The 13,384-nt window shown below is 39.7% G+C and overlaps 1 protein-coding gene across 2 annotated transcripts in view; it reads right to left on the bottom strand.

Moving 5' to 3' along the window:
* Positions 1-1,665: 1,665 nt before the first annotated feature.
* The window catches only part of GABRA6 (gamma-aminobutyric acid type A receptor subunit alpha6), a 31,491-nt gene continuing 19,772 nt past the window's right edge, over positions 1,666-13,384 (bottom strand). The window contains exons 9-10 of one of the 2 annotated variants that reach the window (XM_038413137.2): positions 9,869-10,120; positions 1,666-3,490 (exon numbers count right to left, since the gene is read on the bottom strand). In XM_038413137.2, the coding sequence (XP_038269065.1) occupies positions 3,440-3,490; positions 9,869-10,120 (303 nt within the window). In that variant the 3' untranslated portion in view covers positions 1,666-3,439. Of the gene's footprint in view, positions 3,491-9,835; positions 10,121-13,384 lie in introns of those variants that run through there. The other variant, XM_043491053.1, reaches the window with a different exon arrangement.

Raw genomic sequence — 13,384 nt, 5'->3', positions numbered from 1 at the left:
CTGCCCGGCCCCTAAGCTCCTGGCCTGTGAGGCTAGACCCCAGCCCCTTCCCTCCTGTTTCCCTTCCCCCGCAGCCTCAGCTCACTGGGCAATGCTCTGGGCAGTGGGGCTGCGAGCTCCTGGGGCAGCACAGCTGCAGAGCCCCGCCTGACCCGTTGCATGGCTGGCTCTAGCCAGGCGGCGCGGCTGCCTGTCCTGGTGCAGCCATGCTGCCAGCCACCGGTGCTCCAGGCAGCGCGGTAAGGGAGCGGAGGGGGCGGGGGGGAGAGGCGGTTGGATAGAGGGCAGGGGAGTCGGGGGTGGGGGTGTGGATAGGAGTCGGGGGCGGTCAGAGGATGGGGAATGGGAGGGTTGAATGGGGGCAGGGGTCCCGGGGGGCAGTCAGGAATGTGGGGGGGTTGGATGGGGTGGCGGTGGGGAGCAGTCAGGGGACAGGGAGAAGGCGTGGTTGGATGGGGCAGGGGTCCCATGGGGGCAGTCAGGAAAGAGAGGAGGGGTTGGATGGGGCGGTGGGGGGCAGTCAGGGGCGAAGGTTCCAGGGGCGGTCAGGGGACAGGGAGCCGGGGGGCATGGATGGGACAGGAGTCCTGAGGGGGACGGTAAGGGGCAAGAAGCTGGAGGGGTCAGATAGGTGGCAGTGGCTGGGCCACGTCTGGCTGTTTGGGGAGGTACAGCCTCCCCTAACTGGCCCTCCATACAATTTTTGAAACCTGATGCGGCCCTCAAGCCAAAAAGTTTGCCCGCCCCTGGCCTAGAAAGACCAGGAGGTGATATGGATGAATAGGGAGCCAGCAGGGCAATTAAGAAGGCTTACCTGCTTCCTTTGAGGGTAGTGCTGGGATGAAGGAACTAACTCAGAACCCCAGAGCCAGGCCAGGTTCGGTCCGATCTGGTCCTTGGCTTATAGCACTGCAGCCACATATGTGTCTTTTATTTTTGTTTGCCCATTTAAAAGAATGAATAGCCAGATTCTAAGGTGGTTCTGAGTTAACCATTTAAGGATTGTATGCTGATCATACAGTACAGATCACATTCGTCTGGACCAGCAGTTACTCCTTGTAAACTGAGGCAGGGAGCACCTGCCATCCCACACCCCAGTACAAGGGGATGCAATAGTGATGAGAGGAACTACTTACAGCACCACTGTCTAGTTCCTACTATTCCTATTTAAATGGTTCATGTCTTATAAAAGCATGTAGTTGTAATTATGAGCCGGATTGTTCCTCCTTTAGAAAATTCAAGGAAAAATTAACTACTTCCCTTAATTTCTTTTAATTTGCGCTACATATGCTCAAGTGTCCAAGCAGATACACAGAGGTAACTGCTGTTCACCCTGCCCAGGTAAGAAAGAAATCCCACTGAAGTCAGATGAACAGAATTTGGGCCCATACTATACAGAATATATATGGGTCAAAACCTGAGAGCTCAACGTCAGTTTTGAAGGCGCTAATACGTTATTTCCAAGTTTAGATAAGTTTCATTGAACCCACCTATATCTTAAAACACTGTAATCAGTGGGAGCTGTAGGTATCAAGCACATTTTTTCAAAGGCATTTGAAAGGATTTGTTTCACAGCTTTTATTTAGATTGAGTTATTTTAACTAAAACAAAGTTTAATACAAAATTAAGCTTTTTTCAATTCCAATTTAGCTTTCCCTTCACCTTTATACATTTATATTTTATAAACAAGGTGGCCCAAAATTATTTTGAAAACTGTGGTAGATTACTCACAGGGTGTGTGTGTGTGTGTGTATTATTAATATAAACATGTTTGTAAAGCAAAAATAACTATATTTACACAAGCCAAATATCCATTTTAAAATACAAATAACTTTTGGGCCCATGGAGTGCAGTTTGATCTTTGTCAAGTAAATATATTTACAAATTATAAAATATAAAGGTGGGGGGGGTCCGTGTTTAATGAAGATATTGTATGGAGACTAAAAATGGGGAAAGCTTTCACATTCTGGTTTCAGAGCAAATGGGAAATAATTCAGTACACTTACAAGTACATTCAAACATGCCAGTCTGTTGCCTCTGGAATAAAATAAACTGCATATAATGACATCTCTGCGTGAAAGCTGCAATTACTATATTAGCCCAAGTGTACTGAGCATGAAACTTACTCCACCCGCATAAAGTACACACAGGTGGAGAGCAGGGAGGCTGAAATTGAACTAAGGATCTGACCTAGTGTTAGCTGTCTGGTTGCCAGACCAGGAGAAGCTACATGCCTAGTAAAATAGGGGGAAAGTAGACAACTAAAGCCAGATCCTAAGATGGTGTAAATGGGCATAGCTTAAGTGAAGTCAGTGAAGCACTGAGAACTTACAAGAGCTGAAAATCTAGTCCCTGAATATTAACTCAGTGAGAAAGAGGTTTGGTTTAGATGAAACAAGAAATCCTTTGCAATGCTTAGATCTATGAACAGCACCTAATCCCATTCATTTTAACAACAATTTAATATAAATGTAGGGGTTCTTAATTTATTTCTACTGCATGTTGTTCTCAGTTCCTACCAATATCCACTGGGCTTGCTAGAAAGAAGGCTCAGGTTTTATTTCATTGGGTAAGTTCTCTCCAATTACATTCTTAAATAACAAAGGTAATGGAGATGAAGGGTGGATATATAATAAAATGTCAGAAAGCAAAGAAATATGTAACATAAATACTACAACAAAGACTAGACCTTTCTTTGTTACAGGAGTGTGAATCAAATTGTAAATCCCTTCAAATCTTATGGGGATGAAAGTGACACCAAACTTCCTGGTAGTACTTATCTGTGTATAGGCAAGATAAAGTGCAATATCCTAATTTACGAGATCAGATTCATAATGGTTTACATGTCCTGTTCCATTCTGCTTGGCATATGGTTTTGGATTTTTTTTTATAAGTGTATGAATCTTCATTTAAAGTTTACATTTAAACAAGATGATAAAAACAAGAATACAAACAAATGTGCAGCATTCATCATGAAAACTGGATAGGGTTCAGCCCTCTTTAACAGGACAGCTCAACAGATATTAGGTGTAAATTGACAACAGCCCTATTGACTGCAATGGAGCAGAGCTTACTCACGCTAGCTCAGAATCAGGTTTTCATTAGTACCCTTAAACGTACTTAAGGGAGATGTTACAAGGAATCTCAATTTTGATTCAAGATTTACCTTCAAACATTCATAATAGAATTAGAACAAGTATAATACTCAGTCCTAAACCATTTAACAAAATAAGAACTTGAGCTTGCACTCCAAATCAACACCTTAGAACTTTGAGTAGAGTCTGTCCCTTCAAGCGGCCAAGAGTCTACATTTCCAGATGGTGTCCCACATAGAGACGCAATATTTTACATTTACAGCAGGCAGAGATAGACACTCATCCTTTGAAGTCACTGAGCTCTACAAGACGGCCAGTGATTTGTCAAACCTGTGTTGCGTATATCAGTTGGGCTGATAGTCATTCCGAAGATGCATTGCAGTGGGTTCAAAAAACTGGAAGAAAAGATACAAGGGAAATTTCAGTCATGTGCTGCCAACAATGCAGTCAATCAACAACACAACTTAGTTATTGATTCCCAGCTGCCTCAGCAGGCTTAAACCGGCAACATATTGTAAGGGAGAATCTTTCCAGGATTAGAAGCAATGTTCACTACTGGGATCAGCAAAGCTGAATTCTACGTATGCATGCTAATGACTCTGGTTAGTTCTTTTGCAGTTCATTTTATTTTCCAGTGGCTAAAATGAAGCATGATATTATATACATTCCAAGGGTCTGCGAAGTTTTATGAATGTTAACATATTATATATGGGAATGGGCGACAGGGGATGGATCACACTGTTCTGTTCATTCCCCCTGGGGCACCTGGCATTGGCTACTGTCAGAAGACAGGATACTGTGCTAGATGGACCATAGGTCTGACCCAGTATGGCCATTCTTATGTTAAATGCCTTTCCAGTTCTCACACTTTTTTCTGCTGGTCTATCCACTCTGCCTCTGCTAAAATCAATTCCTCACTCACATCTCTGTGCGGTTTCTGCATCACATTCAAACTTTACATCTTCTACCTCATCATACTCAGCTCCAGGTATGTGCATAACAAAAACAACCAGAGTTACAATATGGAGGTTTAAAAAAAAACCCACCACAATTTGGAAAGGGATATAAATCCTCATTCTTCAGGTCATAAATCAAACTCTTACTGATTGTGAAAGATGGAGAAAGATTCCTTTGGGGCAGATGTTCCCATAACTGCCCACTGCAGGGCTTCTTGCACCTTCCTCTGAAGCAGCCAGCTAATGTCACAGACTGGACACTGGAGCAGATGGACCACTAGTCCAATTTTAATGGCAATGGCTATCTTCCTAATACATTATTAATTGCACTTTGGTTTTGGACAGTATGTCTCATGTAGAACTGCGTGAACAAAGTTTATTTGGGGGCATTTATTATCCCTCGCATATTATTTCCTATAGTTAGGGTTATTTCAGGACTATGGCAGCTTTTGCTGAAGCAATCAATATTTTTTTCAAATTTGTTAGATTCTCCACTCATAAATCCCTGTATCTGGCTTGTCTGTCCTGGTGGTTTTGGAATGGTGCCTCCCACTGTACTCAGCGGATGAGTGTGTGCATGCAAATACAGTTGGCAGTATTCCAGCGTCATGTAGGTATGATGAGGAAGTCACATTCTGATATTTTGCAGCTAAATTAATTACAAATTGACCTTACATAGAAAAGAAATAAGTCCTCTTAGAGTAGTAGTTTTAATGCTTTGATTTTTCACATTATAAATGGTACATCAATGCTGCTGCAGTTAAACATCTGTCAGCATTTCAGTTATAAATCTATCTTTGAAGAGGCTTATAACATGGCTACCAAAATTCATTTTGGACTAGAAACTGACATCTGTGGTTTCAGGATTTTTTTATATAAAACATTACAAACACTTCAATTTTCCTGTTACGAATTGCATGAGAGGAAAAAATCAGTGGGATTCTAAAATCGCTAACTGTAAAGCCAAGCAAACAGCAGGTAGAACATTGTGTTAGCTTCATTTCACAACTCTGCTGATACAACTGTGGCCCTGCAACACCACTGCTACTCCAGACCTGAACAGGTGTTGAGCAATAATGGTCAAGTGTGTCAAAAATACCAAACTGTGTGGTGGTTTTATGATATGGATAATTGCTATTTAGGGACAAAGAAAACTCATTTTCACTTATGATCTATCCAAGATGTGAATCATTTCTCTTTACCCTATTTTCTTCATGAACAGAAAATTCCCATAATCATCTTGTTTTAACTTGCATTTGCTTTTCTTTCATTTCAGAGGGTTCTGTCATTTTACTTAAATGTAATGTAGGCTTGGGCATAAGTAACTTATTTGCCTCATTTCTTAGTGAGCATGATGGGCGAGGTAAATTGATCAGTTGGCTTGAGACAGGATGTCTGCATTAGCTGAGATAAGGGGGAATATCAGGGTACCATTTACAATGGACAAGATAAGCCTGGAATGTAAGATGAGGTAAAAAGTAGGTCGTGAATGCACAATGTGCGGACAGAGCATGCTGTACAGGGATTGATTCCTGCAGAGTAACCAAACCAATCCGGAAGCGTGTGATGCAACATATTGTTAAGAATGCATATGTTGTTAGTGTTGGCAAAGATGTATGTAAGGAAAACTTTTGCCTATACCCACCCCCTATACTTGAATCTGATCAACTCAGCATAGCTTTGATGTATGCAAAATAAAGGAGCCTGAGTGATGAGACTGGAGTCAAAATGAGTTCTTCGGTAACCGAATGGAAGAGGTCTCAGGGGATCCCCAAGATAGATCAAACTAGCAATTTTACAAAAAATTTGCTAAACTTATTTGTGAAATTCTCTGATCCAGCTGAATTGTACTTGGCACAGGACCAGTAGGGGGGAGAGGGTCTGGCATTACACCATTTATGCAACCCTCATTACTGATGTCTTGAATTATCAACTGCATAAAACAAACCAGCCTGGAAGGCTGCCAGGGTCTGTTCAAGCACCCAGAGTTCAGCTGGATTCAGTAATGCTCCAGTGCACCAACTTTCTCCAGCCATGCGCCATAATCCAGATCTTAGGAGGATAGTACAACATAGGACCTGCTGTGTCAGCACTCTGCCATCAATGGATTCCTCTCTCTAGGAGAAATCCTCCAATGAATGATTCCACTGGGTTTATCACTGCCTTGAACAGATGGATTGGTACAAAGGAACCATAAATGTATCCTGTGGTATTCTGTGACCAATGGGCATAAACGCTCAGTTATAGTTTTTAGCTTGTTGAAGTTGATATGGTTTATGTATTCGTTAGGACCACATTTTTCCCTTGCTCATTTTGTTTGTATTTATAGTATTTTTTCCCTTGTGGCATTTTCTATTGTTCTGCATATATAAACAACATTCAGAATACATAAACATGGGAAGGCACTTCTTTCAATATACAAAAATCTAATTATTGCATTTGTGCATTTAATATTTTTATTTTTTCCTTTTTAATTGCGTTTTCCAGAATTGTACTGTTTTCTAATAAGAAAATTATTTAGTGATAATTATTTAACATTTATAAAGCACTGCACCTCATTATGAATCCCAAAGTGCTTTACAAATTTTATTAACTGACGCACCATGCAAACTATACAGGGATCACTTCATTCACCACTAAAATGCAGCCACTTATGATTTGGGCAATAAGCAGTAACTATTTGATAGTGCACAGCAATGCTTTCCAAAAGTCTAGGGGACAGATCTTCAGCTGGTGTAAATCAGCATGGCTCCATTGACTTCAGTGAAACTATGCAGATTCATTCCAGATGAAGGTCTGACTCCAGGTCATGAGGCAAAGAAGAATACTGTAGCCTACTGAAATAAAAAGAAGAATTTGGGCAGACTATATAATGATCTGAATTGGAAAACAACCAAGACATCTGTGTTAACACACCTGTGCTTACAAAAAGTGCCATGGGTCTTTATTACAAGTGAACCAGAGCTCGTGTTAAGTCTCATCTAAAAAATGGTTGGTCAGTTTCTCAGCTAGTATAAAGTAGCATCATTCTGTTGACCTTGCTCAATGGAGCTACACCCAGTTTAAATCAGCTGAGGATCTGACCCAGTAGTTCTAGCCCCACATTCTCCCCCATTAAACATACTGGAGCAATCTTGATTGACTACAGACTAAAGGGGTAAAAGTACCACCTTCAGAAACACCAACACCATTTATTGCAACACCTATTGTATGATTTCCTTAAAGATGTCCCATTCAACTATTTATCCAGACTACCCTTGCTTAGATTATGAGATCTGACTACACAAAGTGGATTTATTTAAAAAAAATACAAACACGCATGCAAGCTGTTATTCATTTGTGAAGCCCAAGTGATAAATAATTAAAACTATAACTTCATAAGGACCATATTACAGTGATCTAGATCTCTTGTAGGCCCTAATTCTGCAAAGCATTTAAGCACGTGTATAACTTTGTTCTATGATTAGTGAAACTATTCACCGGTTCTGCAAAGCATTTAAGCACATTCATGACTGGGGACACTAGTCCCTGATAATATTACTATACAGAATGTGCCATAATGTTTGAACATGGAATGGATATTTGGATAATATTAAGGTATTTATGTTTTTAAAAAGATGTAATACATAACTTATTTTAAAAAATCTAATAAAACTGGATTGTTATATCAAAATGTGCATAGTTTGCTACTTTTTTTTTTTAAAGAAAGGCTCTATGGACCGAATGTGCCACTTCCATAAAGTAGATACAAGTCTATTGACTAATCTCCATGACTTCTTATACAAGTTATACACTGGTCCAATTTAGTGAGGGTGTGAAAAATATGAATGACGTTCAAAGATATTGTGGCAGGATTCAATTTGTTAAAACAATTTATTTCAGTCGCGTATCCCTGTATAGTAAGTTTGGGCCTAATCCTGCAATTGAGTTGAATTGGCCTGTTTATATGGCCCGGGCTTTGCGGAATTCATTTATGCCTTGAGTAGAAAAGATTAATATAGCAAAATGACTATAGGCGTTTAAGGCAATAATTAAAAGTTAGTGAGATGGTATAATAGATTATAATGAATATCTAACAATGAATAATAATAATAATTTCTAATAATAATAATAATAATTTCTCAGTTGTGTGTGCTTTTTGGGAGCATTTAAAAGTGACACATGAAAAATTATTTCAGTCAGCACAATTTGAGAAGCCTTTAAAAAGTCTAGGGTTAATATTTATGGTAATATACCTGGTTCAACTTAAATTTTCCATAGCTATTGTGGGAAAACAACAATAGTCTTTCATTTTCTATACCTCAATTTAGAATTTCAGAGCGAGATCCTCATCTGGTACAAATCAAAACAGCTCCAGTAAAGTCAGTGGAGTTTACACCAGTTTGCAATAGCCGAGGATCTGCCCCCCAAACTCTCATACTACCAGTTCATGTAATAATTATGTATTTTATATATTTGTTTTAGGGGAACCTGAAAATTTCTGATTGGTGTGTGTGTGTGAGAGAGCGAGAGATGTTTTCGCTCTCTGTTGTGTATTCAATATTGTCCAAATGTGGCCATTCTGTCTGTAACTCTCACACACAAAGCAAAGTATATTCATAACATCCAGTGCAATGTATTGGGTGGTTCAAAGACAACATGGCAACAAAGTAAACACCTCATGGTTTGTATCATTCTTTTGTCCCATCTGCTGTATTTAGGTGAAAGAGAATAAATTCAAAGGAGAATTTAAGCTACTAAAAGAAAGATTTAGGGTTTTAATGACTGCCTGGAAATGATAAACTAATCATTGACAGATTATCCCAGGAGCATTTAATTTGCATCATATGCATCTTTTCCACGCCACCTAGGAATGAAGCTGGGAATACGAAGGACAAGACATTGTGCCATTTAATGCAAATAAAACTAAATCTTTTAAACAGAGTTATGCAAAGGGGGATGGGTGTGGAGGGGTGGGGGTATGTTCATGTGTGTATTCAAACTTTATTGAGGTAAAAAGATGCACCAGGGTTTTTATATATAGATAGATAGATATAGATATAAATTAATGATGGAACAGTATTTAGAGAGCGTACAATGCAAGTGCAGCCATTTTCCCCCTTCTGTTTAATGTTTAGAGTGCATCTTAAACTTTCCTTTTTTTTTAGGAGACCATGCAAAATAAACTCATCATCTTAAGACAATCATAGGATATATTAGGGTTCTTAAAAAGAAAAGGAGTACTTGTGGCACCTTAGAGACTAACAAATTTATTAGAGCATAAGCTTTCGTGAGCTACAGCTCACTTCATCGGATGCATTTGGTGGAAAATGCATCCGATGAAGTGAGCTGTAGCTCACGAAAGCTTATGCTCTAATAAATTTGTTAGTCTCTAAGGTGCCACAAGTACTCCTTTTCTTTTTGCGAATACAGACTAACACGGCTGCTACTCTGAAACCTGTCATTAGGGTTCTTATCTCCTTCATTGCACTGCTTCAACAAATACTTATACCATTCCCTGTCACACCTAGCAAGATTAAGTGATGAAAGAAATAAAATTATATATATATTTTTGCTAGGAATACAGTCTTAGACAACTGCCCCCAACCTGCTCAAAGTATGTTGAAAGAAAAGTTTTTAATTTCTCCCCTTTGAATAATATTACTTCCTTGTCTTCAACACTCCATTCTCACTGGCTGCTAATGTGTATTATTAAAAATTTCCAGGCTGCAAAGAACAGAGTAACTGAAGTTCCAAGGCTGAATTAAAAAGAATGCTGGCCCCCAAAACATACTTCCATTCTGTAACAGTTGAATGCAATTAAACGCTAGTACTCACTTCCATAGTGTCTTTTGAAAGGTAAACAACCCAATATACCAGGTTGAATCCTGCAAATGCCACTGGAAAGAGGATCCGGGAATATTGGTCTATTTTACTAGTGCCTCCGATTGCTGGTGGTGCCGGTGGGGGAATAGACATCGGTTGACTTTGAGATGCACTATTGGACATTATGCTGGCTTCAGGAGACTGGTCCATCTGAGAGGTTGTGGAGTTCATTCGCTTCTTCAGGTTGTAATTGGAGTCAGAATCCTGTAGAGGGAAAACATTACCAGATTCTCAGCTGTGAGATTTGAGACACGTTTGCAGTTTCTTTCAACATACTGAAATTAGGCTTCCTCTTGCTTTTCTTCTTGGTTTTCTGAGGGGTTTTTTTTTGTATTCCTCTTTGCACAGTTTAAAGTAGTCACAAAAATAATGCACATAGATATGCTAATGGCCAGAGACAGTCCACAGGTGTATATATGTGCACCACTGTCATGACATGAAAGATACATGCAGATATCTCAGGCAAAATTTGGCTCAGAACGTTGATAGAAGATGATAGAAGAAAAAGGTTCTACGTATAATGTTCTGCTACCGTTATTATATATGGGGTTTGGGTGAGGGAAAGACAATTGATCAGAAGAGAAACCAGACAGAAAAGACAGATGAGAGAACACAGAAGAAAAGAGATTAAGTAGACATAAATACTTCTCTTCTATGTCAGTGCCTCAGCTTATAGGGCCAAATTCTACCCTCAGATATGTGCACACAAATCCCATTGGTTCCAACACAAGTTGTATACAGATGGCTGAGGACAGACATTTTCTCTAAAACTACGATTTTTTTAGAACTGCCACTTTTTTATAGCATAATCTATGTTTAATAAAAATGAAACCCTGCTGTTTCTCATAATTTGCAGAATAGCACTGGTCATCACTGATCACTGACATCAACATCTGTTCCTCCATTGTTCCCCTTGCCAAACTACCCCTCTCAGAACCCAAGCAGGCCATGAAATCCATAAAATTCAGCCAGACCCACTGATACATTCAATGTTTGCATTCCTTATAAAGGATCCAGACAATGCCCAGTTCATTGTTAAATGTTTTCCTATCCTGCTTGATTCAGAAAGACTGAAAACAGATTGACTGTGCTGATTAAGCATGGATGAACTCTCCTGGGGCTCCTTAACCACCAAGGAGATATCTATGCTCAGTTCTATCTTAATTCTCTCTCAATTCCTGCCACTGAAGTTTTTCTACCATGTGAGTCTGTTATTTATTATTTATATTACCTTAGTAAGTAAGAGCCTCAGTCATAGACCAGAATCCTATTGTGCTGGTTGCTGTAGAAACACAGAACGAATGACAGCCCCTACCCCAAAGAGTTTACAATCCAGTGGATTCACTGATACTGCTCAGTTCTGTCTACTATCATCATAGTTAGGCTTGAGGCTTACAGAAACTGAGGAAGGAAGGTGTCCCAAGAACCTATGTTTCAGGGTTATGGATAAAAATATTGGCACTTAAATTGAGTATAATCTCTGTGGATGTGAATTAGTGAAATCCTAAAGAGCTTTTTCAATCATCCTCTGCAGAAACAGAATGACTGAAATTGATGACTGAAGTCTTCAACAATTTAAATATCATTAGATTAAGAATCTTATATTGTAAAACAGAGTTGTAATATTACTTCTTCACACAATGCACAGTCAATGCACAGTCAGCCTGCAGAACTCTTTGGCAGGGGATGTTGTGCAAGCTAAAAGTATAACTGGGTTAAAAAGAGAATTAGATAAATTTATGGAGGATAGGCCCATCAATAGCTATTAACCAAGATGGTCAGGGATGCAACTCCATAATCTGGGTGTCTTCTAACTGCCAGAAACTGGGACTGGACAACACTTGCCCTGTTCTGTTCATTCCCTCTGAAGTATATGGCACCGGCCACTGTCAGAAGTAAGGAGACTGGGCTAGATGGATCATTGTCTGACCCAATATGACCATTTCTATGTTTTTATATTTGAATTGTGTAGCACAGTAAAATGCTGTTGGCTATCTAATTTTGGTTACAAAACTCTGCAAAATTCATTATTTGGACATTTATTTTTATGACAATCATTCATTTAAGAACATCCCACTGTCTTATTGTAGAAGTTTTATGGCTTGATTCTTCAGCTGCTCCATGCATTGGACTTCATTTCAATGAGGAAGCTGCAGGATTGGGCCTTTAGCATATAAAGAGATGAGCATATGTTGAAACAGTTATTCAATTCTATGATAATCTATAGTTAATATCATGCACTTACGGATAACCAGATAACCTGGTATTGACAATATGTCTTATGTTTGACAAACAAAAGAGATGTAAAAGAATTATCTTCTTAGTATTCCATATCACTGCTAGAGTATGAAAGAGAACCGCACACTTCTCAGAAGATGCCAGATTCTGCTCATGGATGCACATGCTGATTTCCCATTAAAATCGATGGAAGTTGTGTATGTGTATCCTCCTGCAGAATTTGGTCTAAAAAGACAAACAGAAGGCAGTGGGGAAAAATAAGCTTCTATTTGCACAACAGATAATGCTTTTTCTCTCTCTCTCTGTCTGTTTCTACCCCCCGCCCCCGTTTCTTTCCTGAATCCCAAGCCCCCTGCTCACACTATGTCGAGTAACTGAAGAGTAACATGTTTTGCAGATGGATTATCAGTGGCATACATACTATGGGGCTATGTCTATCTGGAACACAGATGTTTGATTTTTGTATTTTCCAATTACACTGCAAGCAGCACACAGGTTTGAAGGGGGAATCATTCACAGATGTGTCACAGAAACAGAAAGAGGGTTATCCATGTGCACGGCACTAATCATAATAATCCTTCTCTCTAAACAGACTGACTGTTTGAGCCTGAGCTATTACTTTCGCTCAGAGTCACTATCCCATTCTGCTTTTCTGCCCTGCTTTCGAAACTGGAATGTTGCTAGACATACAATGTGGTTTGTCTTTAGCTTTAGTCTTTCCACGGTGCAGGAGAATTCTTTTAAAAAAGTGTTTGTTATTTCATCATATCACTTGTCAATAAACAGCATTCTGATATCTATAGATCAGACCAAATTCTGCCTTGAATTACACTGGTATAAATCAGGATTCAGTACACTGAAGTCGTGGAGGTACCATGGTGTATAGCTGGTCGAAATGGGTATATCTACACAGCCCAGGTAAACAGACTTACGCTAGCGGGGCTCACAAGAGTGTTCTAAAAATAATTGTGTAGACACTGCTTTGAAGTTGCTGCTCAGGTTGGAGCTTAGGCTCCAAAGCCCATCCCAATTCCTTGGCTTCAGAGCCCAAGTTCCAGCCCAAGCTGCAATTTCAAACCGCTGTTTCTAGAGCACTAGCCAAGCTCTGCTAGCCCCAGTCTGTCAACCCAGGCTGGGAAGCTCACTCCCCCAGGCTGTGTAGACATCCATAGTGAAAAGAAAAATAGTCCCATTGTTTGCTGATGATGCTTTGGCAGAAGGTACACTAAC

The sequence above is a fragment of the Dermochelys coriacea genome, chromosome 8, assembly GCF_009764565.3.
Source record: "Dermochelys coriacea isolate rDerCor1 chromosome 8, rDerCor1.pri.v4, whole genome shotgun sequence".
NCBI classification, from domain to species: Eukaryota; Metazoa; Chordata; order Testudines; family Dermochelyidae; genus Dermochelys; species Dermochelys coriacea.
The sequence above is the reverse complement of the archived record's forward strand: the minus strand, read 5'-3'. Positions and strand labels throughout refer to the sequence as shown.